At 39.0% G+C, this 25942-nt stretch overlaps 1 protein-coding gene across 4 annotated transcripts in view; it reads right to left on the reverse strand.

The window, feature by feature from the left end:
- LOC126162796 (CD109 antigen-like) overlaps positions 1-25942 on the reverse strand; it is a 237194-nt gene that overhangs the window by 75992 nt on the left and 135260 nt on the right. For all 4 annotated transcript variants that reach the window (XM_049919517.1, XM_049919516.1, XM_049919519.1 and 1 more), the window contains exons 6-14: positions 25373-25623; positions 23667-23825; positions 23364-23535; positions 12994-13170; positions 12751-12852; positions 12383-12634; positions 12045-12188; positions 6262-6387; positions 2506-2560 (exon numbers count right to left, since the gene is read on the reverse strand). In XM_049919517.1, the coding sequence (XP_049775474.1) occupies positions 2506-2560; positions 6262-6387; positions 12045-12188; positions 12383-12634; positions 12751-12852; positions 12994-13170; positions 23364-23535; positions 23667-23825; positions 25373-25623 (1438 nt within the window). The remainder of the gene's footprint in view (positions 1-2505; positions 2561-6261; positions 6388-12044; positions 12189-12382; positions 12635-12750; positions 12853-12993; positions 13171-23363; positions 23536-23666; positions 23826-25372; positions 25624-25942) is intronic.

Below are 25942 nucleotides of genomic sequence, written 5' to 3' on the forward strand. Positions count from 1 at the left end.
CTCCCAAATATGAGTCAGTGTGATACCGTATTTACTCGAATCTAAGCCGCACTTTTTTTCCGGTTTTCGTAATCCAAAAAACCGCCTGCGGCTTAGAATCGAGTGCAAAGCTAGCGGAAGTTATGAAAAATGTTCGTACGTGCCGCCACAACTAACTTCTGCCGGCGAATACATGTAGCGCTACGCAAGCATACTTTGTAGGCACAAAGATAAATACTGGCGCCAAAACCTCTGCGTCAGTAAATAATTTTTTTTAAAAAAAGTGGAAGACGAGATTTTTTTTCTCCGGCGCGAGTTTCGACCACTGCATTTTCATACATTATCCAACGAAGTAAATACAAATTCCGTATTGTTCATCTTCGAATGTAGCACAATTTCAGTGTACTACGAAAATCTGACTGGCAAGACTGTTTGGGATGTTTGTCAATACGGCCAACTCTACGTTCTGAATTTTTTCCTATCTGTGAGAAGAGATGGTTGCTAATAGGAACCTGATGAAATCTGAATCACATACAGTATTCTCTTCACCATAAGAATAATACGAATATAAACATTTTGCCATGTATTCTTTCATGTTTGCTGCTATCTCATTTAAATCCTGTCTGCCTAATAAACTACGAAACTATAGAGTGAGACAACAGCAAACGTGGAAGAATATACATATCATGTCATGTTTATATTCGTATTATTCTTATGTCTAATAGTGATACAGTCAGAAATGAAGCACGGCAAGTGACTAGATTTTTAAATCTAAGATGACTGTAATTTCTGTGCAGAATTTGATGTAATAAAGAACCGGCCGCAAAGATATTCAAACGGAGAAAAATTTTCACAAACTCTCGTTCAGAGCATGTTCTATCATACGCAGTCTATTATTTGATTCTTGTTGATCATTATCAAAGAAAGCAGCAGTGTAAGTAACAACAAATAGCAATCTCTTGCCATTGTTTCGCTAATGAGACGATTCCTCTCTCTCTCTTTTTTTTTTTAATTGTACGCGGCGGTAGCGCGCACAAAAGCAAGCCATGCCGCGAGCCGCGACTGGCCGTAAACACGCACTATCAGAATGCGACAAACAATGCATGGCACAGTGCAGTAATGCATTTTCAGCTCAAGATTGACGCAAACACCTATAACAAAGAAAACGGCATTTATCAGATCAAAGCAAAATAAGCAATCGATTCAAACCAGACGAAGCACGTGAAAAAGGAAGGGTATCCGTATAAATACGGAGCGCCTGACGCATAGCAATGGCTACGTGGTAAAGCTTAACTGCTAAGCTTACAACTCGAACCAAACTACTGTAGCTGTATCGTCATTCATTCGACCTAAATTGTCTATCATATTACAATGGACTAACTTTGTTTCGATTTGGAGATGCGGCCTAAAACTTTTCTTTCCCCTTGAATTTCGAGTCTCAAATTTCAGGTGCGGCTTAGATTCGGGAAATTTTTTTTTCCTTTATTTCGAGTCTCATTTTTCAGGTGCGGCTTAGATTCGAGTGCGGCTTAGATTCGAGTAAATACGGTAAGCACTGCCCCACCTCACTTGGTCCATTTTCTAATGGTACTTTATGTAGCTGAAGCTAACTTGTAATACATATTTGCACTCTTAAGTTGCATATTTGCACTCTTGTAGTTACAAGAAAACAATTAAATGAAAGATCTATTTACAAATGACAGTGATGTAGTAGCTTCATTCTGCTGCCTATTAGGATGATAACACTTTTAATTAACACTGTTAAATTAAACAGCTCGATTTTTCAGTGTTACGGGAGGTACTGAACAGGTATAATATGAAATGGAACTTTTAAAAGTAGCTATAATGCCATCAATGGAAACATTGCCTTCCAACAATGAACTGAGCTACATCAGCACCTTATGAAGCTCTCTTATGATAAAAGCAAAAGAAATCTCACTAAAAATGGGGAAAACAAAAACCTCACAAATACTACTTTGCCTACTAAAACACCAATAAGGTAGAACAACACTAAATGATTAATACCAATAGTTTTATCTTTTAAGCATAGCACTAAGCAGGATAGGATATATTTTATTAGGAGAAATGTTAAGAAATTTAAGCACCCATAATTAGTACTGCAACAAATATGAACAGATGTGCTTAATCATAAGTTGAATGTAATTTGCACAGTACCAAAACTTCAGCATAAATAAAATCATCTAAATAACACATGAACAAAGTAAATAATTAAACTTCTCAAATCAGATTCCTTGCAGAGTGAAGTCACTGTATAGCCAACAGACACACTAAGCAAACACTAAATCTTTTGGTTAAATGCTTACTGATAAGTATATCTACTGGCCAGGCATAAGCTACTTCATCCATTAATGTTTGCTTTTTAGTTTTATAATGTGAAAATTAAACTTTTATATTTGATTTCCTTGTTTGTATAGAATTAAAACAAAATCTTCAATTACATGTTGATATATTTTATCAGAGAATTATGAAGAGGTACACACAGAAATTACATCACAAAGTACTTACTGTCCACCATGTTTTCATACACAAGCCCATTGGTCAGGACCACAACACCAGAATTCTGAAAGAAGAAGAGGAAATATTACACACTTGGTGATAAATACAGTTCAACATCAAAAAGAAATTCACAAAAGCAATATGAAAAGTAGACTCTCGATTTGTGAGACAGAACAGTCAAAGCCTTTCCATGTGTGTATTCTGATGACAATGTAATCTTGAAATAACAGATATTCACTTTAAAATATCCACTAAGTTCAACTATTAACACTGCTGCAAGAACAACTAAGATAGTTACATACAAATCAATACATAAATGAATTTTGAATTTTTCATTCACTGATAAACAATATTATAATATTTTTCTGTTGTCTTATAATGAAGTAAAAGGCATTTAGTCCACAAAAGAAAATCATGAGAAATGTGTGGTCCAAGTATGTACATGTATTTTCAGATAAAACTGAGGGTCAAAGACTCCACTCCATTCTCTGAAAAAGACTGTAGTTATGAGTGGAGACAGATTTGTATTTGAAATGTCACAATTACAATTAACACCCAATGAAGTAGTAAATTTGATGAAGTGAGACCCTGCCTACACAATGGGACTTCCAACAGTAGCCTTATTTTATACTATCAGATTATCTGCATTATTATAAGCTTTCCAATCAAATAAATGTGAATTATTAACAACTGTAAAATACCTACATTTACTGAAATCAAATCCAACAACCTTCAATTCTGACAGTAGAGGAATACTGTCTTTCCTACAAACTGCATCTTATCAACAGAAACTTTATTCAAATACAAACTAGTTTAATAACTACCGTATTTACTCGAATCTAAGCCGCACTTTTTTTCCGGTTTTTGTAATCCAAAAACCGCCTGCGGCTTAGAATCGAGTGCAAAGCAAGTGGAAGTTCTGAAAAATGTTGGTAGGTGCTGCCACAACTAACTTCTCCCATCGAATATATGTAGCGCTATACAGGCATGCTTTGTAGGCACAAAGATAAATACTGGCGCCAAAACCTCTGCGTCAGTAAATAATTTTTTTAAAAAAAAGGGTGGAAGGCGAGCTTTTTTTCTCCGCTCTGAGTTTTGACCACTGCATTTTCATACATTATCCAACGAAGTAAGTACAAATTCCGTATTGTTCATCTTCGAATGTAGCAGAATTTCAATGTACTAAGAAAATCCGACTGGCAAGACTGTTGGGATCTTTGTCAATATGGCCAACTCTACGTTCTAAATTTTTTCCTACCTGTGAGAAGAGATGGTTGCTAATAGGAACCTGATGAAATGTGAATCACATGCAGTATTCTCTTCACCATAAGAAAGAATGCGAATATAAACATTTTGCCATGTATTCCTTCGTGTTTGCTGCTATCTCATTTAATTCCTGTCTGCCTAATAAACTACGAAACTAGAGTGAGACAACAGCAAACGCGGAAGAATGTACATATCCTGTGATGTTTATATTCGTATTATTCTTATACCTAATAGTGATACAGTCAGAAATGAAGCACGGCAAGATGATTCTAATTTCTGTGCAGAATTTGATGTACTAAAGAAGCGGCCGCAAAGATTTTCAAACGGAGAAAAATTTTCGCCTAACTCTCGTTCAGAACATGTTCTATCATACGCAGTCTATTATTTGGTTCTTGTTAAACGTTATCAAAGGAAGCAGCAGTGTAAGTAACAACAAATAGCAGTCTTTTGCCATTGTTTCGCTAATGAGACGATTCCTCACTCTCACTTTTTTTTTTATTTATTTATTTATTTATTTTTTTTTTTTTTTATTTATTGTAAGCGGCAGTAGTCGATCACAAAAGCAAGCCATGCCGCGAGCGGCGACAGGCCGTAAACACACACTATCAGAATGCGACAAACAATACGTGACATAGTACAGTAATCCATTTTCAGCTTAGAGTGACGTAGACATCTATAACAAAGAAAACGGCACTCATCAGATCAAAGCAAAATAAGCAATCGATTCAAACCAGACGAAGCAAGTGAAAAAGGAAGGGTACCCGTATAATTACGGACGGAGCGCCTGACGCATAGCAATGGCTACCTGGTGAAGCTTAACTGCTAAGCTTACGACTCGAACCAAACTACTGTAGCTGTATCGTTATTCATTCGACCTAAATTGTGTCTTATATTACAATGGACCAACTTTGTTTCGATTTGGAGGTGCGGCATAAAAATTTTCTCTCCCCTTGAATTTCGAGTCTCAAATTTCACGTGCGGCTTAGATTCGGGAAATTTTTTTTTTCTTTTATTTCGAGTCTCATTTTTCAGGTGCGGCTTAGATTCGAGTGGGGCTTAGATTCGAGTAAATACGGTACACCATCAATCTCTTTTTTTCATTAACGTCAATTTTGCATATCTGTACTGTGATGAAACACTTCATTTATGACACATACTACTGTAGGTTTGTTTTCACTGAATATCTTACTTTTCAGTGCTAACTTATTTTTAGATTAGACATTAAAAAAGCAATCAACATTAAATCTTAACTATTTTCATAATTCTATTGTAACTTTTAAATATATTTATCTCCTCACATCGTCTTACAAAATCTATCCCCCAACTCATGCCTGTACAAAAACAGTATCCAACTCAAGCCTACCACAGGAAAGCACTTTCTTTCAAGCGCCCATCTTATCCTTCACATGGATGACAACTACAAAATGTAGGGTAAGAATGAATAATAAAGTACTGCCTACACTGTTGCAATACAGTCTCACCAACAGAAATGAGGCTACTCACATAAACAAGGAATTATTTGCTCTGGCGTGTTAGTGCCCTGCTATTTATGAATTTTGAACTGTGTTCTTATGCTGTGGCAAGATAATTAAAGTCAACTGACTCAGTGGCAATGGCTGAACGGACATGTTCTTGCACTCACTATGCTGAAAGGCCAAAAAGTCTACCTGAATTACAGCTTCACAGAAAGCATGATGCAAAAATGTTTCGACCACTGGAATGAAAGAATACTGTTTTGCATGAAGTTAAATGAATACTATTTTAAAGTCAACTGATACTTATTGAACATAACTGGCAAGCACATAAATTTGCAGCATCAGTCTCATTTACATTTTGGAACCTTTTACACAACAATCTTACAGCAGAGTGCAAGAAAATATCTGTAGTCAACCAGTCTTGCACTGTCACTGAGAGGACTGATTTTGATTAAACTTGCCAAAGTATACAGATCCAGTTCAAGGTTGAAAAAACTTTGCACATTAATACATTTTAATATGCAACAATGGATAATTCCTTAGTAACACGAGAAGTCTTTGTGCCAACCATCAATCAGCTGTGGGTGACTAGTTGTCCTAATGTTTGTTTGTTTGTTTGTTTTCTGCAAAACATAATCCGCAATAGAACATAATTTGTGATATGACAATATATGGTCAATTGTTTTGTGAGCCATAATATCTGGACGTCTGTTTGAGCAAAAGTGATACACAGCATTGCAGATATAAATAGTTTCTTGAATAAAAGCACATTTTTTTTACATTGTGTACCTCATTTACCTGCCAATAATTTCTTCTTCCTATATCCTCCTTTTTTACATTTTTCCTTGCTTTGTACACCATCTGCAGTCCTTATTTTTACTTACTAATCTCACTGTCACTCCTTCTATTTATATCTCAGTCTATGAGTCTTTCATTTTTTGTGTTACAACACTAGTAATGAAAAAAGTCAGTGGAGTGTTAAACCAAACATAAAAAGTAGGCCAGCTCTTAATGGAACACTTACATCAAATATCTCCTTTGCCTCAGAGGAACCTGGTCGCCAAAACAGAGACCTTTTATCCCTTAAACCATCAATGTACGGCGACTTTGTACTGGCATCATATGAGTGTAGCTCCTTCAGTACATCATCCTGAAACAAACACAACTCATGAATATATCTTTCAACAGTTAATTTTAGTTTGCCTTGTATGAGAATACAAAGGGTGGAGATTGAAAATAACACTGCATCACAATGAAGCCATTAGAGATGAAACACAAACATGGAAGGTGGGAAGAATAGGGCAAGAAATCAACCATTTCCTTTTCAAAGAAACAAATCTCAAAATGGGCCTAAATGAGATAATGAAAGCAAGTAAACGATAAATCTAGCTGGCACTCCTGAATCCAAATCCAGTATCTTGTCCACAGCAACACTTTTGCTCAGGTGTTTGCCTCTTAGTAACAAATCACCGAGATTTCCCTGGTAATGAATTTCCATAGTTCATTTATTTATTTTTCCTAATTTCCAAATGAGAAAGTGATCTATTTTGTACAGTAAAGTTTAGATACAGCTATTACATTAGCCATAAATATGATCAATGATTGAAAGGAAACCCAAAGCATGATTTACCAACCCATAGAAGAATATGGAAACATTAGGCCTTTTATAATAAATGACTTGGAATTTTAATTCTGGAGTACTTATATAAAATTATTAACTGTAATATTTTATACAGTTATTAATATGATACATTGATTCATTGTGTCATACTATATTAGATTTGTAAACAAAGATTATATTGTTTAACAATGTTCACTACTAGGATAATAACTTAGGTCAATGCATTCTTGAATGTCACATCACATAACACACTACGCAAGTGAAATGTATCCCTATGTCTTCTTACTAATGAACGATACAGAAGTAATTTATACAGTAAGAAAATAATAACATAAAATAATGTATCTAATGTAAATGGATAAGACATTGTGTGCTGGTTTTATTTTCACTGTTCATGTCGTGATCTGTACTGGGGGACGATGTACGTCTTTGCCGAGGGATGGCAGTCACAGTGACTTAACGAGAGGAAATACCTGCTCAGACATGGCAGTATGTATTCCATGGAATGCCATCCTGTGCTGTATATGCACAGACTTCCAAGGAACTGTTATAGCAACAACAGAAAAATGAGCAAATGGAAGCATAATTAACTTTTGACATTGATACTGATCTTATATGCAGAAGCATGAACATACCAAAATAGTGCGAACTGTTGATGTATTTAAGGTAGGGGAAATTATAAGTTCTGTTGCAAATGTCATGGAAAGTTTATTCCTAAAATGTGGTGCAAATGAGAAAATTTTTTGGGTAAAGGAGTTACTGCAGCTTTGGAGATGAAGTCTGGAAGTTCAACATGGGAAGCACGTGGTCAAACTGCTGTTATAAAAATAGACTAACGGCCGCATGTTTGGAAAAACAATTAAACCACATGTAACTTTATAACTTAATTAGGCAAGGAGCCATGTGAGATTATTTTAATGCTATAACTATAAATAAACATACACTCTCTCTCTCTCTCTCTCTCTCTCTCTCTCTCTCTCTCTCTCTCTCTCTCTCTCTCTCTCTCTGTGTGTGTGTGTATGACTTCACTGATTCCTTGTAAATATGTTTAAAGATGAATAAATATTCTACTTCACAGAACAAAATGGAAAAATTCTTACATAGAACAGTAACTTATACAATTTGCTAATTACTTAAAACTGTATGAACACATACCAAAAATTTCACCCGACACAGTTTCAGCTATATTCACAGACAGGAGGGGGGGAAAGCTACACCAAAAAATAATTAGAGTACAATAATGAAATTTTGGGAAGATCTTTGTCTATGTAACATATTTCAGTGATTAACACTGCAAGATCAAAGGTTAATATAAGTTTGAGATGAGCTATTGCAAATACAAAATGCTGGAACATTAATATCTGATGTAACTGCCAGGAAGTTGAATGCAAGCATGCAAAAGTGCATGTACTGTGTTGTACAGGCGCTGGATGTCAGTACAGAGATGGTTAATGCCGGTTGTGGATGATGCTAGAGTTGTCGTCCAACGGTGTCCCTCGTACGCTCGATTGGAGACAGATTTGGTGATCGAGCAGGCCCAGGTAACATGTCAACACACTGTAGAGCATGCTGAGTTACAAAAGTGGTATGCAGGTGAATGTTATCTAGTTGTAAAAGACCCCCTGGAATGCTGTTCATGAATGGCAGCACAACAGCCCCAAATCACCAGAACAGACATAAATTTGCAGTCAGGGTGCATGTGATAACTATACTGTCATAAAAAATCGCACCCCAGACCATAACTCCAGGTGTAGGTCCAGTGTGTCTAGTGCACAGACACCGTTGGTTGCAGGCCCTCACCTGGCCTTCCCTTACCAGCACATAGCTATAACCGGCACTGAGGCCAAATCAGCTTTCATCAGAAAACACAACAGACCTTCACACCCTGGCCTCCAATGAGCTTTCACTTGATACCACAGAAGCTGCAAATGCTGGCAGTTTGGGGTAGGTGGAGTGCACGCTACATGGCATCTCGATCGAAGCTGTCCTTGAAGTAACCGGTTCGTTGCATTGCTAGCACCACTTATTACAGTTTCTTCCTGTTCCATTCACTTATAGAGCATGGGAAGAATGATTGCTTGAATGCCTCTGTGTATGTGCAGTAATTGTACTGATCTTATCCTCATTATCCCTATGCAAGTGATATGTAGGGGGTGGTTGTACATTCCTACAGTCATCATTTAAAGCCGGTTCTTGAAACTTTGTTAGTAGACTTTCTAAAGATAGTTAACATCTATCTTCAAGAGTCTGCCAGTTCACTTCCTTCAGTATTTCTGCGACTCTCTCCCATGGATTAATCAAACTTGTGACCATTCGTGCTTCCCTTCTCTGTATATGTTCAATGCACCCATTTGGTACACATTTGAGCAATATTCTAGGAATGTTCACATGAGTGATTTGCAAGACTGAAGATTACCTGCTTTACCCACAACTGAGCCTATGTGATCATTCCATTTAATACCCTGCTGAGTGTTACACCCAGGTATTTGTATGAGTTGGCCATTTCCAACAGTGTATCATTGATATATATAGCCACAGGATACTATTAAAAAAATTGTGAAGTGCACAATTTTACATTTCTGAACAATTAAAGCAAGTTGCCAACCTTTGCACCATTTTGAAATCTTACCAAGAACGGACTGAATATTTATGCAGCTTCTTTCAGACAGTACTTCATTATAGATGATGGCAACATGTGCAAAAAGTCTGAGGTTACTATTAATATTGTCTGCAGGGTCATTAATATACATCATGAACAGCAAGGGTCCCAATACACTTCCCTGGGGCACACCTGAAGTTACTTCTACATCTGATCATGACTCTCCCATCCAAGAAGGTAACATGCTGCATCCTCCCTACCAAAAAGTCCTAAATCCAGTCACAAATTTCACTTGATATCCTATACGATTGTACTTATGACAGTAAGCATAGGTGTGGTACTGTGACAAATGCTTTTCAAAAATCAGAAATACTGCATCTACCCGAGTGCCTTGATCCAAAGCTTTCAGTATGCCATGTGAGAAAAGTGCAAGTTGGGTTCCACATGAGCGATGTTTTCGGAATCCATGCTGGTTGGCATTGAGGAGGTCAATCTGTTCAAGATACATTATTAAGTTTGAGCTTAGAGTACGTTCTAAGATTATACAACAAACTGATGTCAAGGATATTGGATGGTAGTTTTGTGGATCACTTCTGCTACCCTTCTTGTAGACAGGAGTGGCCCTTGCTTTTTTCCAAGAACTGGGCACTGTTCTTTTGTTCATGAGGTTTACGATAGATTATAGCTAGAAGAGGGGCAAACTTAGCTGCAAATTCAGTATAGAATGTAACAGGCATTCCATCAGGCTCTTGAGTTTTGTTCAGTTTTAATGATTTCAGCTGTTTCTCAACAACACTAATATTTATTTCACTGCCTGCCTCCGTAGCGCAGCGGTAGCATTACCGCCTACCGTGGAAGGGGGCCCGGGTTCGATTCCTGGCAGGGTACTGAGTGTTGTGTGTTTATCATTACTTTCATCAATACTGACACACAAGTCGCCAAAGTGGCATCAACTAAAGACTTGCAACATGGTGGCCAAACCCCAAAGGGGATATCCCGGCCAGTAAATGCCATACGATCATTTTTTTCATTTATTTCACTCATCTTTTCAGTGGTATGAGGATTAAATGTGAGAGATTCTCTTGGTTTTTCCAGTATAAAGGAATATTTCAAAATACTGTTAAGCATTTCAACTTTTGCTTTCATACCCTCAGTTTCAGTTCCTGTCTCATGCACTAGGGACTGGACACCAATTTTGGTGCCACTAACAGCCTTTACATACAACCAGGATGTCTCTAGGTTTTGTGAAAGATCAATTGACAATATTCTGCTGCAGTAGTCATTGAAGGCATCATGCATTGCTGTCTTGACAGCCAAATTGTTTCTTTCAGCATCTCTCTTTCCATAATCCTACACTTTGTTTTACACCTATTATGCAGTAATCTCCATTTCTTTATAAGTCTCTTACAGTAACTGTATAACATGGAGGGGTGCCTTCCATTACGAACTGTTCTACTGGGTACATACCTATCCAGTGCATGGTCAGCTATTTTTTTAAACCTGAGCCATAGTTCCTCTACATGCTCCTGCCTGTGCTGAATGTTTCAAGTTCCCACCTGAGATATAACACTACTAGTTTTTTATCTAGTTTACTGAACATATATATCTTTCTTCTTGTTTTAGTTGTCCTTTGTACATTGGTAACCATTGTTGCCACAACCGTATCATGGTCACTGATACCAGTTTCGATGTGGAATCCTCAAAGAGGTCAGGTCTATTTGTTGCCATTAGATCCAATATATTTTCATCATGAATGGGGTTCCTAACTATATTTTCTAGATAAATGTTTCACAGGGTGTCTTATCATGCCCAGCACTAAAAAAATTGTAATTTTTTCAATTATTGTTGGATGATTAGGGTCTCTACTGATGATTACAGTGTGTTTGGGGTACAAGCAAACTGAGGTTTTCTCTAAAGTTTTCGGCTACATCAGGAGATGAGTCTGGTGGGCAATGGAAGAATTTGATTATCATTGTATGCCAACCCCTGATACTGGGTCTTGCCCAAAAAATCTCACATGTGGTTTCAATTTCTATCTTGATGGATTTGAGTCTCTTGTCTACTGCAACAAATACACTACCCCTATTTCCCATATGCCTATTCTTTCGATATACACTCAAAATTTCCCCAGAAGTTCCACTGCTATCAATTTCAGGTCTCAAGCAGTGCAACGGCTACAATCCTGCCAAGTCTTTCCGTAACACAGCAGAATGATAATGGTGTCTTTGTTGCCTTAAAGGCATTCTTGACTAACATCAACTCACAACGTCCAATCTCAAAGGTAACTAATGCTCATGACTGTTACAGAGTGTATTTAAAGCAAACCTGATATGCATCCTCTTAGTGATGCTACTAGCGTGACTCGTATGTTACTGGAGCGAAATTTTTTGAACGGACGTCATCTTTCAGATATAGAACCACACCTACCAACTTTTGTTTATGTCGCACAACTGCTTCTCAGTGTTGAGATTTTTTCTGTCAGTGTACAAAATGACAGCATTATAAACCTACAGGTAAGATCCTAAATTATGTTAAATTGACACTACAATTTATAAATACAAATGAGAAATGTGAAACATCTTTTTACCTCTGTGATGTCATGTCCTCCTTTCAAGAGCAAAACACTCTGATCTATTCCCAACAGGCCTACATAGGAGTTAGCCTTGGCTTCAATTTTCAGATCAACAGTTCCACCTGGTTCTGTTTCATTGGGATTTGCTTCAACTGTTACCTGCAAGAACCAAAACTCTATTAAAAAATAACAAACCAATGTTGTTGAAGAGATGAAATCCTCACATTGCAACAATCTGTTTGATGGATCATGATACATATGATGCCCAGTAAACAACTAAACCATTACCAGTTTAAAAAAGAAAGACAATAAAATATTGTTGAATATTCAACACAATAAAGATACAGACTTACAAAGTTCTGAAGAGTGCCCTTCAGCTCAATATCAAGAGCATCAGCAATGACCTCTCCATCTTCAGCCATATAGAACACAACAACGTGGGCCGTTGGTGCCATAGCATAAGTTGCTAGGAATTTGAACATAGGCACGGATTGTGACACTTGTACTGTACGGGCTATCACAATATCTCCACGTCCAATTATCTGGTAGCTGAAGTACTTGAGAGGCACTGTTGAATTTATCTCCACTTGTACATAATCGTTCACCTAAGGATGTCAGCAGTATTACACTATTAGTAACCTATAAGCCTCACCATTATAACTGATTGGTAATGCTACAAATTACAACAATAAATAAATTTCCAACAGTAAAAAAGACTCACAGTTGGATGTTCTGTCTTCACAACTGCTTGAATGAAAGTATTACTTGGTGAATTTGCAGGTAAAATGGATGAGAACCATTCCTCCATGCCGAGATATTGTGCCTTTTTATAAGAGAAGGAAAACATGGTAAATCAAAAAATCAGTGAATTATAATTATGAAACAGAGTGAGATGCATATGAAATGTAAAATATAATATTATAAGCAGTTTGCAATAACTCATGCGCTTCACCACAGTACTTACTTTAATTTCAAGAACTGTTGCATTTTTATCTGGGAAGAAGTCGAGTGTCACCATACCATCTGGTGATAACTTGAATGATTCTTCCGTGAAGTTCTCACCATGCGAAAATCTGTAGCTAACTTTGACTGGGTTCTTTTCATCCCGGACAGGTTTTCCATCCTGGTATACAAGCTGAACCTGTGAAATAAGTAGCCGGATTAATCTCTTCCACAATTTACTGGCTGTATTGCTATCACAGCGATACACTTGTATTAATGAACAGATGTACAACAGACATTGCACATTGTCTCTTCTATGTTGTGAGAACAAATCTATCTACAAAAAAAAATAGTGGCAACAGAGAACAAAGAAAGCAGCTGCAACTGACGAGAAGCTATAGCATACACAGAAATTACATGACAACATGAAAAAACTATTTAAGGTTTTTTAAATTAAAATATATTCATGGAAAAAAGAGACAATGAACAGATGGGAGAGGTGAGGAGGAGGCAATTCACTGATGGAGGGAAGCAAAGAACAAATAATGTCACTGTACATTCATATCTTCCAACACACATCAATTTACACTAGTGCACTGTCTATATCCTTGCTGCAACTTTTTCATGTTTTCGTTACTGCATCCTCGATTTTCCACCGTTTGAATAAACTGAATAAAATGTGCTACCCTTTACGCATTCTTACATATTGCAAAAGCCCAGAGACTGTTCACACTGTTTAATATACACAATTTCATAATACAATGCCGTATGGTCCCACATTCTGGAGAGACACCCCACATAGCTCAGATACTCTCCTCACTCAGGAGAGAGTTGTGAGAGTAATGAAGAGTGCACTGCCACCTCAAATCCGTAGAACTCCACTCAAAAAATCACTCATTTTACTTCCTAGTAATCTACATATTAGAAATGCATAAATTTGTAGAAAATACCATTGCAAAATTCTGAAAGTAATGTGAAAATGTGAATGTCCATGATCATGGTACAAGACAGAAAAGGAAACTCTATGCTCAAAGAATGTGTACCTCTACCCTCAAAAATTCACCATTTAATCAAGGCATTCAACTTCACATAAAAACTAAGAAACAAGAAGTATCTATCTTTGTTTACTAGAAATCTAAAAATGTTCTAGCTATATCACTGTCTTTTTCCCCGAATCTGAATTTTTGGTACATACGTCTGCAAAGAAATATGAAATGGATTGCAGGAATGATTTCTATAAAAGAAACAAATAGCAACATTAACTGTGTGTAAAAAGCGCGCGCACACGTGAAATCAACTTATCAGAAACAGGTCTATGACTGGTTCACAGAAAATAGTTTTAACCTTAATCTAACAAAGATTCATATTACGCACTTAAACAACACTGTGAGAGCACCATAGGCTCTCATACTGCTTATTTACAGGCAGCTAATTTCGGTGAAGGGACCATCTTTGAGCAACCTACATTCACTATCTGATCAAAAGTATTCAGACTCCCATCAGTGGACATTAATATGGGGATCTGTCTACCCTTCACCTTTATGACAGGTTGAATTCTGCTGCAGTTTAAACCATAAGAGGTAGTGATGTTGGACACCGGGGTCTATATTTAAGCCAAAACTCTTAAGTAATTCCAAAAGGTGTTCCATTGAGTTCAGGTCAGTGGCCCTATTCTGTATCTTTCTGCCATTTTGCCATTCGGTTCAGTACGCAAGCACACTGACTGGTCTGGTTTACGAAAAGGAGCCCCAGCATTATTCAGTAAGCATTTTGAAAGCGATCGCAAACGGTCCTAGCGAACTGAAACACTGTTGCCAGTTCTCCTCACGCCAACCAATGAAAAGCAATCTCCCTCAGACCTGCGCATGCACACTACAGCACCACCAATTTGAAGCAGCTAGCAGCCAACACAGGCATGCCATTCTTTACAGTACCGAAAAGTGTGTAACACTGTTCAAATTTTTCTGACCGTGGACTTCCATGAACGCACGATAGCAATAGAATATCAACTGTGTTCTGGAAACTGTCATAAATGGCGCATTATGTCACTTCATTCTCATTCACATTGTTGTCTTCTTTTGGATTTTACATTTTGGAATATGAGTTAGGAATGGAGTGTAGTACCACAATGTACAAATAAAGCTATAGAAACACCCAAAAAATTCATCATTTTTTTCTGTTTTCCATCGTTCCATAGTTGCTTCAAAATTCATGGAGGTACGTTCCATATATGAAACTAATTGAAGGCGGTTTGTTTATTGCCATACGCAATATGCATATGGGAACAAACTGTCTTCAATTAGTTGCATAGACGGAACTCATCTCCACCAACCCGAAAAATTGTTTAAGAGAGTGTCAAAGAATAAGATGATGCATAGAATATGGCTGTAGCTCACTCCTAGAGATCCAAATGATGAAGTAGTCAACTTCCCTGTAAGATACATCAACAATTTGGTTCATAAAAACAAAATTTAAAAAATCACCTTTTCAAGAGCATGTGTCAAGTGCAGCTATAGAAGTTCGTTGTAGTTTATAACGTGCATCTGATGAATCAAAATATTTCATATATGGTGGTATTGTCTGAAAATATTGTGGCGGGAACCTTTCATCTCTGTCTACTGCTGTTACGGATTCGATCACAGATAAATACTTGTGACAAGCTAGAGTATAAAGACAATTGCTGCTAGTTTCATTCGCGGTAATTTATAAGGGTCGAATGAAAAGTAATGCCTCCACTTTCATTAACTTGGTTTGGATGGGAATATTTTAATAAATCAAATGCAGAAATAATCCTTAGAATGTGATCTTTAATTACCAATATTCACTTTTCCACATAATCACCAGCCAACTGGATACATTTCTGCCAACAATGAACAAGTTTTCTGAAGCTGTCACGGAAGAATCGACACAGTTTCTACGACCACAGTCTCTCAGTTCTCTCAACGTCTTCATCAAAAGCATAATGATGTCCCCGCCGATCGTCTTTCATTATTGGGAACAGATGGAAGTCAGACGGTGCTAAATCTGAACTGTGTGGAGGATGCTGTACGGTGGTGAGATTCAGTCTCTGAAGTTCTGCTGTGGTGGTGTGTGTGGTGTGGCATTGTCATACAGCAGGAAAATATGTCCCTTTTCTTTTCGGACCCTTGTTAGCCATCGTTTCAGAGTTCGTAGCATTGTGATGTAACACTCTGAATTTATTGTTGTTCCATGATCAACGAAATCAACACGGATAACACCATCTGCGTCCCAGAACAATGTGGCCATGATTTTTCCAGCTGACGGCTGAGTCTTTAATTTCTTTTTCTGGGCGAGTCTTTGTGTCAATATTCCATAGACTGACGTTTCGTCTCCAGGTCGTAATGGTGTACCCACGTTTTGTCTATCACAATTGAATGGAGAAATGTGTCACCTTCATTCTTGTAACACAAGAGGAGTTCCTGGCAAATTGCAAGTCTGGAAGCTTTCATTTCAGGATTCAGCATCCAGGGTACCCATCATGCACAGATCTTCCGAGAGCCAAGCAATGCAATAATGTGACACACACGTTCTTGTGAAATGCCAATTGTGCTTGTAGTTTCTCTGTAAGCGAAATGACGATTGTCCTGAATCAATCTGTCAACATTTTGCTTGTGAAACTCAGTGGTTGCTGTCACAGGACATCCAACTCTTTGTTTGTCACGCAGGTCAAATGTTCCCACCTCAACATCTTTAAACTTAATCGCCCACTGATGCACAGTAGTCACATCAACAGTGTCACCATAAACTGCTTTCATTCTCTGATGAATCTCCTTTGGGGTGACACCTTCTGCTGTCAAGAATCCAATGAATGCACGTTGCTTAAATCGCATTGACCAACCGTCTGTGCAGGGTTCCATACTTTACATTGTAACAACACAACCATTCGATGCTAAGGCTTCCTGCCAACTGGAGCTGTAGCGAAGAGGCTATGGAACAAGCCACTATCTGCCACATATCAATGCTGCCAACTGTTGAAGAGTTACAAAGGTGGAGGCATTACTTTTCAGTCAACCCTCGTACGTTGTGCTCTTACATGGCTATCTGACCACACTCTTGGAAATCACTACTTTTTCAGAAAAAAAATGGTGAATTATTTGTGACAAGAAGTAGTATAAATGTCACTGTCAGTTGTTTCATGCACAGTAATTTCATCTTTCATTTCTTAAACATATGGAAGTCATGAAACTGGAGATATTCGTTACTGAGAAAGCATGCTCTACGTTTAAATTACAATGAATGTTTCAGAAAGATGCTTACCTTTGTTGATTAACGAAGTCTCAGAATGTGCTGCAAGCACGAAGAGCAAAAAAAATATTTTCACATCTAGTGGTGAAATACGGCAAATGTTATCCCGGCTGACGCCCACAATTGAAATACGGCTAAGACACAAGTTGAAAATATGCTCACTATTTTTTATTTACTTAAATTTGCCATATTTCGTGACAGTACCTCTTCCATTAGACGTTTACACGGCGATATAGTCTTGGCTTCAGTTGTCTAAGTATGATTCCACAATGCATCTTTGTTGGTTGCAGAATTGACGTGGTTCAACGTGTTTCTCTCATTTTGGTGTTTCAAATACAGTTTCTTCAAATGTAGTTTCTTCTTTTTTTTTAGTTAATACAAAAATAATAGTAACATACTTCAAAATTATTTTTGACGGCGACCTTCACATTGTTCTTCCGACAACACCATGGTCAACACACACCAAGAGTTAGCTGCCGACTAAGTACAGTCAAAGACGACTCCAACGTCAAAGATGTTTTACACCACACACAATCTTCCAGTTGTAATCAGTCTCTTTGCTATTCTTCGATACATTTTCTAATAGTAATCAATATGCTTTTACTCTCAAAAACAGAAGTAAATTAACATATAATAAGACAAATTATAATAAATCCTGACAAAAATATAAGAAAACATTTACAATTCGGTATCGACAAATACGGTAAAAAAAATAACATCTCCCAGATCCATTACAGTGGTATATGAACCTACGCCCTTTGCCAAGGCAGGTCGTAGCCTTACCAACTTCACTACTATAGCTTGTATGCTGTCAGCACTTTATTTTATGCAGTTCCATTTGAGAGAGACGCAGGCTGATTTTGTTGTCGAATGATGCAGGTGTAAGCCATAAATGCATGAAATTTTGGAAGGTTTCCTTTGCATTGTTACTTAAAAGTTTTAAATGTGTTTTGATAATTAATAAGTAAACCATTTACGGAAAAGAGTACGCAAAGTCACTAGTAATTTCAGCAACCACTCATGTAATATACATAAGCAGAGCCAATGTCTTGACTTTTAATGATCTTAAACTCTTAACATAACAGGTATTTTGAGAGAATATAGACCAAAAACTTTTTTTCTTTCTTTTGGATGTTCTAATCATTCACATTATCAACATAACCTAACCATAGTTCTAACAAACAAAATAGTATATTATGAACTCACTTTCCAACTGGACACATCCTGTGGTGATTATATGGTAACACAGTCACTAAATCCAAAGCTAAATTTGCTAGATGTTTAAAACAACAAATTAAAGGTGTAAATTAACCACGGCTTACCAAAGGACAGGGCCATACCAAAATCCAAAACCTCTCAGTACAGTTGTCGAAAAATCGGCAGGAGGACCGTTCGGTAACAGGTCTCAGGAGCCAGATAAAGAAACGAAAATGACGTCACTACCAAGTCTAAGCAACTGCACCGATCGGTATGAAGAATACAGAATAAGGCCCCAGGAATCTGGACAGGCTAGTCCATTTAGGGAATGTTACAGTCCACAAACCACTGCCTCTCACATGTTGTTTTACGACAGGGCCCAGTGGCATACTGATACAGTCATCATATCTAAACTGTTCCTCCACTGTATACAGTACACATTCTATCAAATGTGTTCACACCCTTCTGCATTCAGTGTTTTCTTACATGCAATAATGCGACCATACCTTAACCAAGAGAAACACCCCCATATCATAGCACTACCTCTTTCGTACTTCACTGTTGGCACGTCAGGTACCTTACGTCAGGTAATGTTCTCCTGTCATTCATCAAACCAAAGCTCTTCTATTAGACTGATACAGAGCATAGCATGATTCATCAATCTAAGTCACACATTTCTTGTCATTCACTATCCAGTGGCATCACTCTTTACACCACCTCGAGCATTACTTAGCAATGAGCACAGAAACGCATGGCTTATGAACAGCTGCTCAACCACTGTACTCTACTCTTTTTACCTCACTACACACAGTCATTGTGCCAGCTGCAGCGTTTGTAGCGCCTTGGAACTCAGAGTGACTCTGTCCACAGAATTCATGTGATTTTTATTACAACCACCTTCTGCAATGCTCGACAATTCCTGTCCGCCAGTATGTGAGGTGTGGTTGTTCCTTCACATTTTCACTTTACAGTCATGTCACCAACAGTCAGCTTGGGGAACTTTAGACAGATTCAAAAGTCCCTGATATCTTTTTTACCCTGGTAACATCCAATGAATGGTCCATGTTCTAAGTCACTGAGCTCTCTGACCAAACCATTCTGCTGTAACTGCTTCTCTACTAACACAATATGCCCCCCAGGATGTCCAGATACTTTTGATGAGATAGCATATGCATAAAAAATACATAAGAAACATTAAATGACAAAATGGTTCTGGTGAACCATCCTATGCAATAACAAAAATAAACAATGGAAAATCCAGGATAGAATAATGACAATATTACGAAAAGATAGGCACAACAAAAAGACCGCTGAAAAAGTAAGCTTTTGATCACAACATCCTTCATCGAAATTAGATAAAAGACACACACATGACCACAGTCTCTTGCTGCCGAGACCAGACTGGGGGCAGCGCATGAAGGGAGAAGCGAACTGGGTGGTGGGGGTAAGGAGGAGCTGGGGCAGGGATGAGAGGGATAGCAGGATAGAGTTGGGGGACAGTAAAGTGCTGCTTCTGGGATCATACAGGGACGAGGTGGAGAGAGAGAGGGTACGACATCTGGGTGCAGTCGGAGGTTAGACGGAGACCAGGGGTAGGGTGGGCGCAATAGAAAAAGGGAGAAGTAAAAAGACTACAAGTGTATTGGTGGAATAGAGAGCTATGTAATGTCGAAGTGTGGACAGGGAAGGGTGGGTGTAGGGCAATGATTAACGAAGGTTGAGACCAGGAGGGTTATGGGAACATAGGATATACTACAGGGAGAATTACCACTTGCACAAATCAGGGAAGCTGATGTTGGTAGGAAGGATCTAGATGGCACAGGCTGTGAAGCAACATTCATGTGAAGAATGTTTTGCTGGGCAGTGTGTTCGGCAAACTGGTTGGTCCAGTTGTTTCTTGGTCACATTTTGTCAGTGGTCATTCATGTGGACAGACAGCTTTTTGGTTGTCATGCCCACATAGAATGGCATCACAGTGGTTGCAGCTTAGCGTGTTGATCACGTGACTGGTTTCAGAGAGAGCACTGCCTCTGATGTGATAGGCAATGCTTGTGACCAGACTGGAGTAGGTGGTAGTGCGAGGATGTATGGGACAGGTTTTGCATCTGCATCTATAGATATGAGCCATAAGGCAAGGGGTTTGGGAGCAGGGGTCGAGTAAGGATGGCCGAGGATATTGGATAGTTTGAGTGGGCAGTGGAATACCATTCGGGGTGAGGGGTAAGGGGTGGAGGGTCTGGGGGTGGTGGTGGGGGGTGGGGGGGTGGGGGAGGACAGTGGGTAAGACAATGGGAAATGTTCTACCCACTATCTTTCCCAACCCCCACCCCCCATAGCAGTATTCCACCGCCCCCCGAACCTACACAATATCCTTATCCATCCTTACTCAACCCCAACTCCCAAACCCCTCACCTCATGACTAATATCCCTACAATACACCTAGATACAAAACATGTCCCATACATCCTGCCACTACCACCTACTCTAGTCTGGTCACAAGCATCACGTATCACATCAGAGGCAGAGCTACCTGTGGAAACAGTCATGTGACCTACAAACTAAGCTGTAACCACTGTGCCGCATTATACGTACGCATGACAATCAACAAGCTGTCTGTCCACATGAGTGGCCACTGACAAATTGTGGCTAAGAAACAGCTGGACCACCCAGTTGCTAAACACGCTGCCCTATATGATGTTCTCCATTTTAATGACTGCTTCACATCATGTGCCATCTGGATCCTTCCCACCAACACCAGCTTCTCTGAATTGCATCTCCCTGAGGCATATCCTACGTTCCTGTAACCCTCCTGAACTCAACCTTGGTTAGTCATTGTGCTACACCCATCTATCCTTTTCTCGGTTTACACTCCTGCATTACACGGCCTCTATTCACCAACACACTTACAGTCTTTTTACTTCTTTCCTTTTCCACTGCCACACCCTGCCCGCCCTCTGTCTAACCTCCCACTTGCATTTAGCTGCCCACCCTCTCTCCACTTTGTCCCTGAATGCTCCCACAAGCAGCACTTGACCATCCCCCCCCCCTCCCCTCCTTAACTCCACATGCCATATTGCTTCTCCCATCATGTGCCACTGCTCACAGTCTGGCCTCAGCAGCCAGAGACTGTGGCCTTGTGTGTGTGTGTGTGTGTGTGTGTGTGTGTGTGTGTGTGTGTGTGTGTGTTTTGTCTAATTCAAATGAAGGCCTTTTTGGCCAAAAGCTTACTTGTTTGACAGTCTCTTTGTTGTGCCTACCTCATTCTCATTCTATGTAATACATTCTCAATGATTAACATTTCATCAAGTTTAAGGAAAATTGGTACAAAGTATTTACTTTTCTACACACACACACACACACACACACACACACACACACACACACACACACACACAAAGGATATTGGATTGCAAAGTGCAGCATCTTCGCGAGGCTGTGCTGGGGGCATGTGGCAGGTTGGGAGAGGCGAGAAGTAAGAGACAGGGACAAGACTATGCAGGTGCACTGGTAGGATAGAAGTATGTGTAGGGCTGGAGTGGGAGCAGGAAAGGGGATAGGCAGCTGGAGGACAGGTGCTAGTGGAGGAAGGATATGTTGAGGAGAGAGTTCCCACCCCAGCACAAAGAGGAAAGCTGGTGTTAGTGAGGAGAACCCAGAAGGCACAAGCTGTGACACAGACGTTGAAGTCAAGCACACTTCTGTGTGGCAGCACATTCAACAACTTGGTGGTCCATTTACCTCTTGGCTATAGTCTGGTTGAGCCATCCGTCAAACTTGACAGCTATCAACAATACCTCCACTTTGACATCCCTTAACAAACAGCTGAGACACCCACAGTCATTGCACCTGTAGTGACAAGCAATCCCTCTCCAACACATCCTTCATTCCTGTAGCTCCCATGGCCTCATCCTTTGTTAGTCACTGCTGTCCTACTGCCTAACCCACTACAGCAGTCTTACGTGCCTCATATTCTCCCAGTGCACCTGCATAGTCCTTTCCCCTTATCTACATCTCACCCCCCCCCCCCCCCCCCGGCCCCCATTATAGCCTTCCAATGTTTCATCTATCCTTCCACACCATGTCTCTGCACAATCCTCAGACACAGCAACAGCATCTTCCTCCGCCCCTGCCTTGCCCCTCTGCAGCCCATCCCTATCCCGAGCCCCTACTGACCACCCTAGCAAAGCCTGCTTCTTACCTCAGACACAGACATGGTCTTAGCACCCAGAGACAAAAATGGTCACGTGTGTGAGAGTTGCGAATGTGTGTGCATTTTGTGTTGTCTGTGTGTGATGAAGGACTTAAGAGTGACAAATACAAATAACTAACCATCTTTTTTCAATGTGCCTGTCTGCCACTGAACACCACCTCTAAGTGGTAATAACAGTCTATTCTTTTCATATTATTGTTATTCCATCCTGGATTTTCCATTGTTTGAGATTATACATATATAGATTTGTAACATTATTACAAATATAAAAATAAACATGTTTGTTATGTAACACAAATGTCACAGGTGCAATATTTCCTTGAAGGGTTTGATACTGGACTTACCTTAGGCCACCATTCACAGCTGAACATGCCGTTGATATCATATAACTTTTAGACAATGTTTTCCCCAATTGCTGGATTGGGAGAGCCACGTTCTCCTAGAGTATGTATTAAGCTTACCCATTAAGGAGATTTTAGACCACCTGAGCGTGTATTTATCGAATATAAATATGGATATCAATCAGTCACTTTGAAATATTTCTTTATTTCCATAACAATTTTTCAATCCAATTGAAGAAGAACCTTAAAAATGTCAAAAATTATTTTATGAAAATAAAAAAATACTTCGAAAGTGACTGGTCGCTGTCATCTGAATTTACATTCAATGAAGTATGCAGCTAAAATAACAACCTTATTAAAGAGTGAAGCTATACTTACATATCCTGTGTACTTGAGGCCTGGTTTGAAGCACTCTGATGTCTTAATAAGGTTCATCTTGTACATATACTTGTGTACTGTCACTTGTGCGGAGTTATTCTGCCTCCTTCCAGTCAAAGCTTCCTCAACAGCAACCTCAAACTGGACATTTCTAGCATATTCATCATTTAGACTGTAAAAGAAATTTCAAGACAGTTATATATATATATATATATATATATATATATATCAGTAACCATACAAATGATTTCTTCATACATATGTGAAAAACCATGGTAATCCACACAACTACAGTACACTCACTTTAGCTCCTTTGCAGGGTCAAATTCCACCACTGCTTTGCCATCAATTGTCACAACTTTTCGCACAGGGTTCTGAAATGCTGGTTGTAAAATTGATGAGAAATAATTTGGATACATAGTGACAGTTGCCTCTCCCTTCACAGGCTTTCCATACGTATACCTACAAAACAGAAGATCCACAATCAGCTCTCCCTTCTTCAAATCTCACACACAAAAGTGCTTAATCAGACTGGAACTTTCAATATTTCCACAAATACTAAAGTTTGAGACTTCAGAACAAGATGAATATGCTATAATGGAATCACAAATGTAGCTCCATCAACCGCCCCCCCCACCCCCCCCCCCCCCCCCCCCCCCCGCTCTCTCTCTCACACACAGTTGCATTTAAGTGATTATTGACCATTCAACACCTGAATTATACAGTGAGTTGTCACTTTTATTCCTTTGATTACTTATATTCCAGCCAGGTCTTTATCTTATCACACATACATTACACTGAAAGTTTTACTGAGAGATATGTGAGGAGAATAGTAACAATGATGATGCCCATAGGTCTCAACTCCACTTGTTTCGTCTCCCTTGTTAACAGCTCTCACTGTAGTAAAACAGTCCTCAACCCAGTGGTTGGTTGGAACACAGCAATGCTTCACAAGGCATGGTCCTACTGCAAGGCATCTGTCCCTGGCTTCCTCCGATCTTTAAACTAATGTCCAGTCAGTTAGGGTGAAGCATTGTTTAACATTGACTCAAACAAAGTGCAAAAATTTTTTTTCCTTTACAGATACAAAGTAAAGGAAGCAATAAGTGATAGAGAAAACTTGCAGGACTGACATGATTGAGCCACAGATCTTTAATTTGCAGTCTCAGACTAATCGTTTAACCACCAGGTTGCACTACTGGGAAGTCCGTAAATCAGTCTGGGAAAAAACATGCTAAAGAGACACTCGGACACATTCTACTACAGCTGCTTATTTGCTCCTATGAAAAGTTATAGGTAAATATAGTGTCTGTAAAGGGGGGAGGGGGGGGGGGGAGAGCAGCAGGTGAGGGTGTGCAAACTTGCACATGTGCACAGGAGTGGACATTGTGGAAAAACTCCCATCACAGCATGAACAATGATTGGAAAAAAAGAAATGTATCAAACACGCTTATTGATCGTTGCACAGAATTATTTAACAAATTAAGAACTTGCAATGAGAAATCAAATGCATATACATAAAACACAGCTTCCGAGTTCAAAAAACAATGTTATTTATCACATATATATCTAACAAGAATGTAGGAAAAGATAGAAAAGATAAGATTGCTACTTACTGTAAAGGAGACACATGACATTGAAGACAGGCACAATTACAAGACAGTTACACATAAGCTTTTGGCAACAGTCTTCATCAATAAAAGAAAGAAAAAAACACACCATTCATTCACACAAGCAAGCACATCTTACACACACAATCATCAACTCTGGCTGGTCCAAAGCTTACGTGTAAGTGTCTTTTAATAGTGCCTGTCTGCAGCTTAACGTGTCTTCTTTGCGGTAAGTAGTAATCTATCTTTTCTTACATTGTTGACATTCCAACCTGGGGTTTAAATTGTTTGATATATCTAACAAGAGTATACAAAAATCTGTAATTTTACATATCTAAATACTAATATTTCTGTGACAGTGACATTAAACATGTAGGGGACAAAAGTGAAACAACATACTTTGCATGCACAACAGCTGCCACTTTGGAATTCTTGAAGGTAACATACGGGGGCACATCAATTGTGACCTCGAATTTTGGTAGAACATATTCAGCAACTTGAAAGGTTTTACTGAAAGTCTGGTCCAGTACATTGACAACAATATTCCAGTCTCCAAGAACTGGAGATTCAGACAGCTGCAGCTCTCCTGAGAACACGCCCTTTGTTGTGAGGGCACGCCTCCACTGCTTAACTCTGTTGCCCCTTCCATCCTGCACCAAAATCAGTCATTAACTGTAGAAATGTACATCTTAAGATTCTGTGGCATTACAGTTACAGGACAATAAGTGATACAAACTGGACACAAATGTAGACATTCAGAATAGTGTGAATAAAAGAGAGCTGAGAGACATTCTCAACAGAGACATTCTCAACAGAAACTTCCTCAATCAGTGCAAGTTTACTTTAAAACATAAATACATTTACAATACTATGGAAAGGATAGATTGCTAACCACTGTACAGCAGAGATGTTGTGTCGCAGCCAGGCACAACAAAAGACTACTAGACACATAAGCTTCCAGCCAAAGGG

The sequence above is a fragment of the Schistocerca cancellata genome, chromosome 2 (assembly GCF_023864275.1).
Source record: "Schistocerca cancellata isolate TAMUIC-IGC-003103 chromosome 2, iqSchCanc2.1, whole genome shotgun sequence".
In the NCBI taxonomy this organism is placed as follows: domain Eukaryota; kingdom Metazoa; phylum Arthropoda; class Insecta; order Orthoptera; family Acrididae; genus Schistocerca; species Schistocerca cancellata.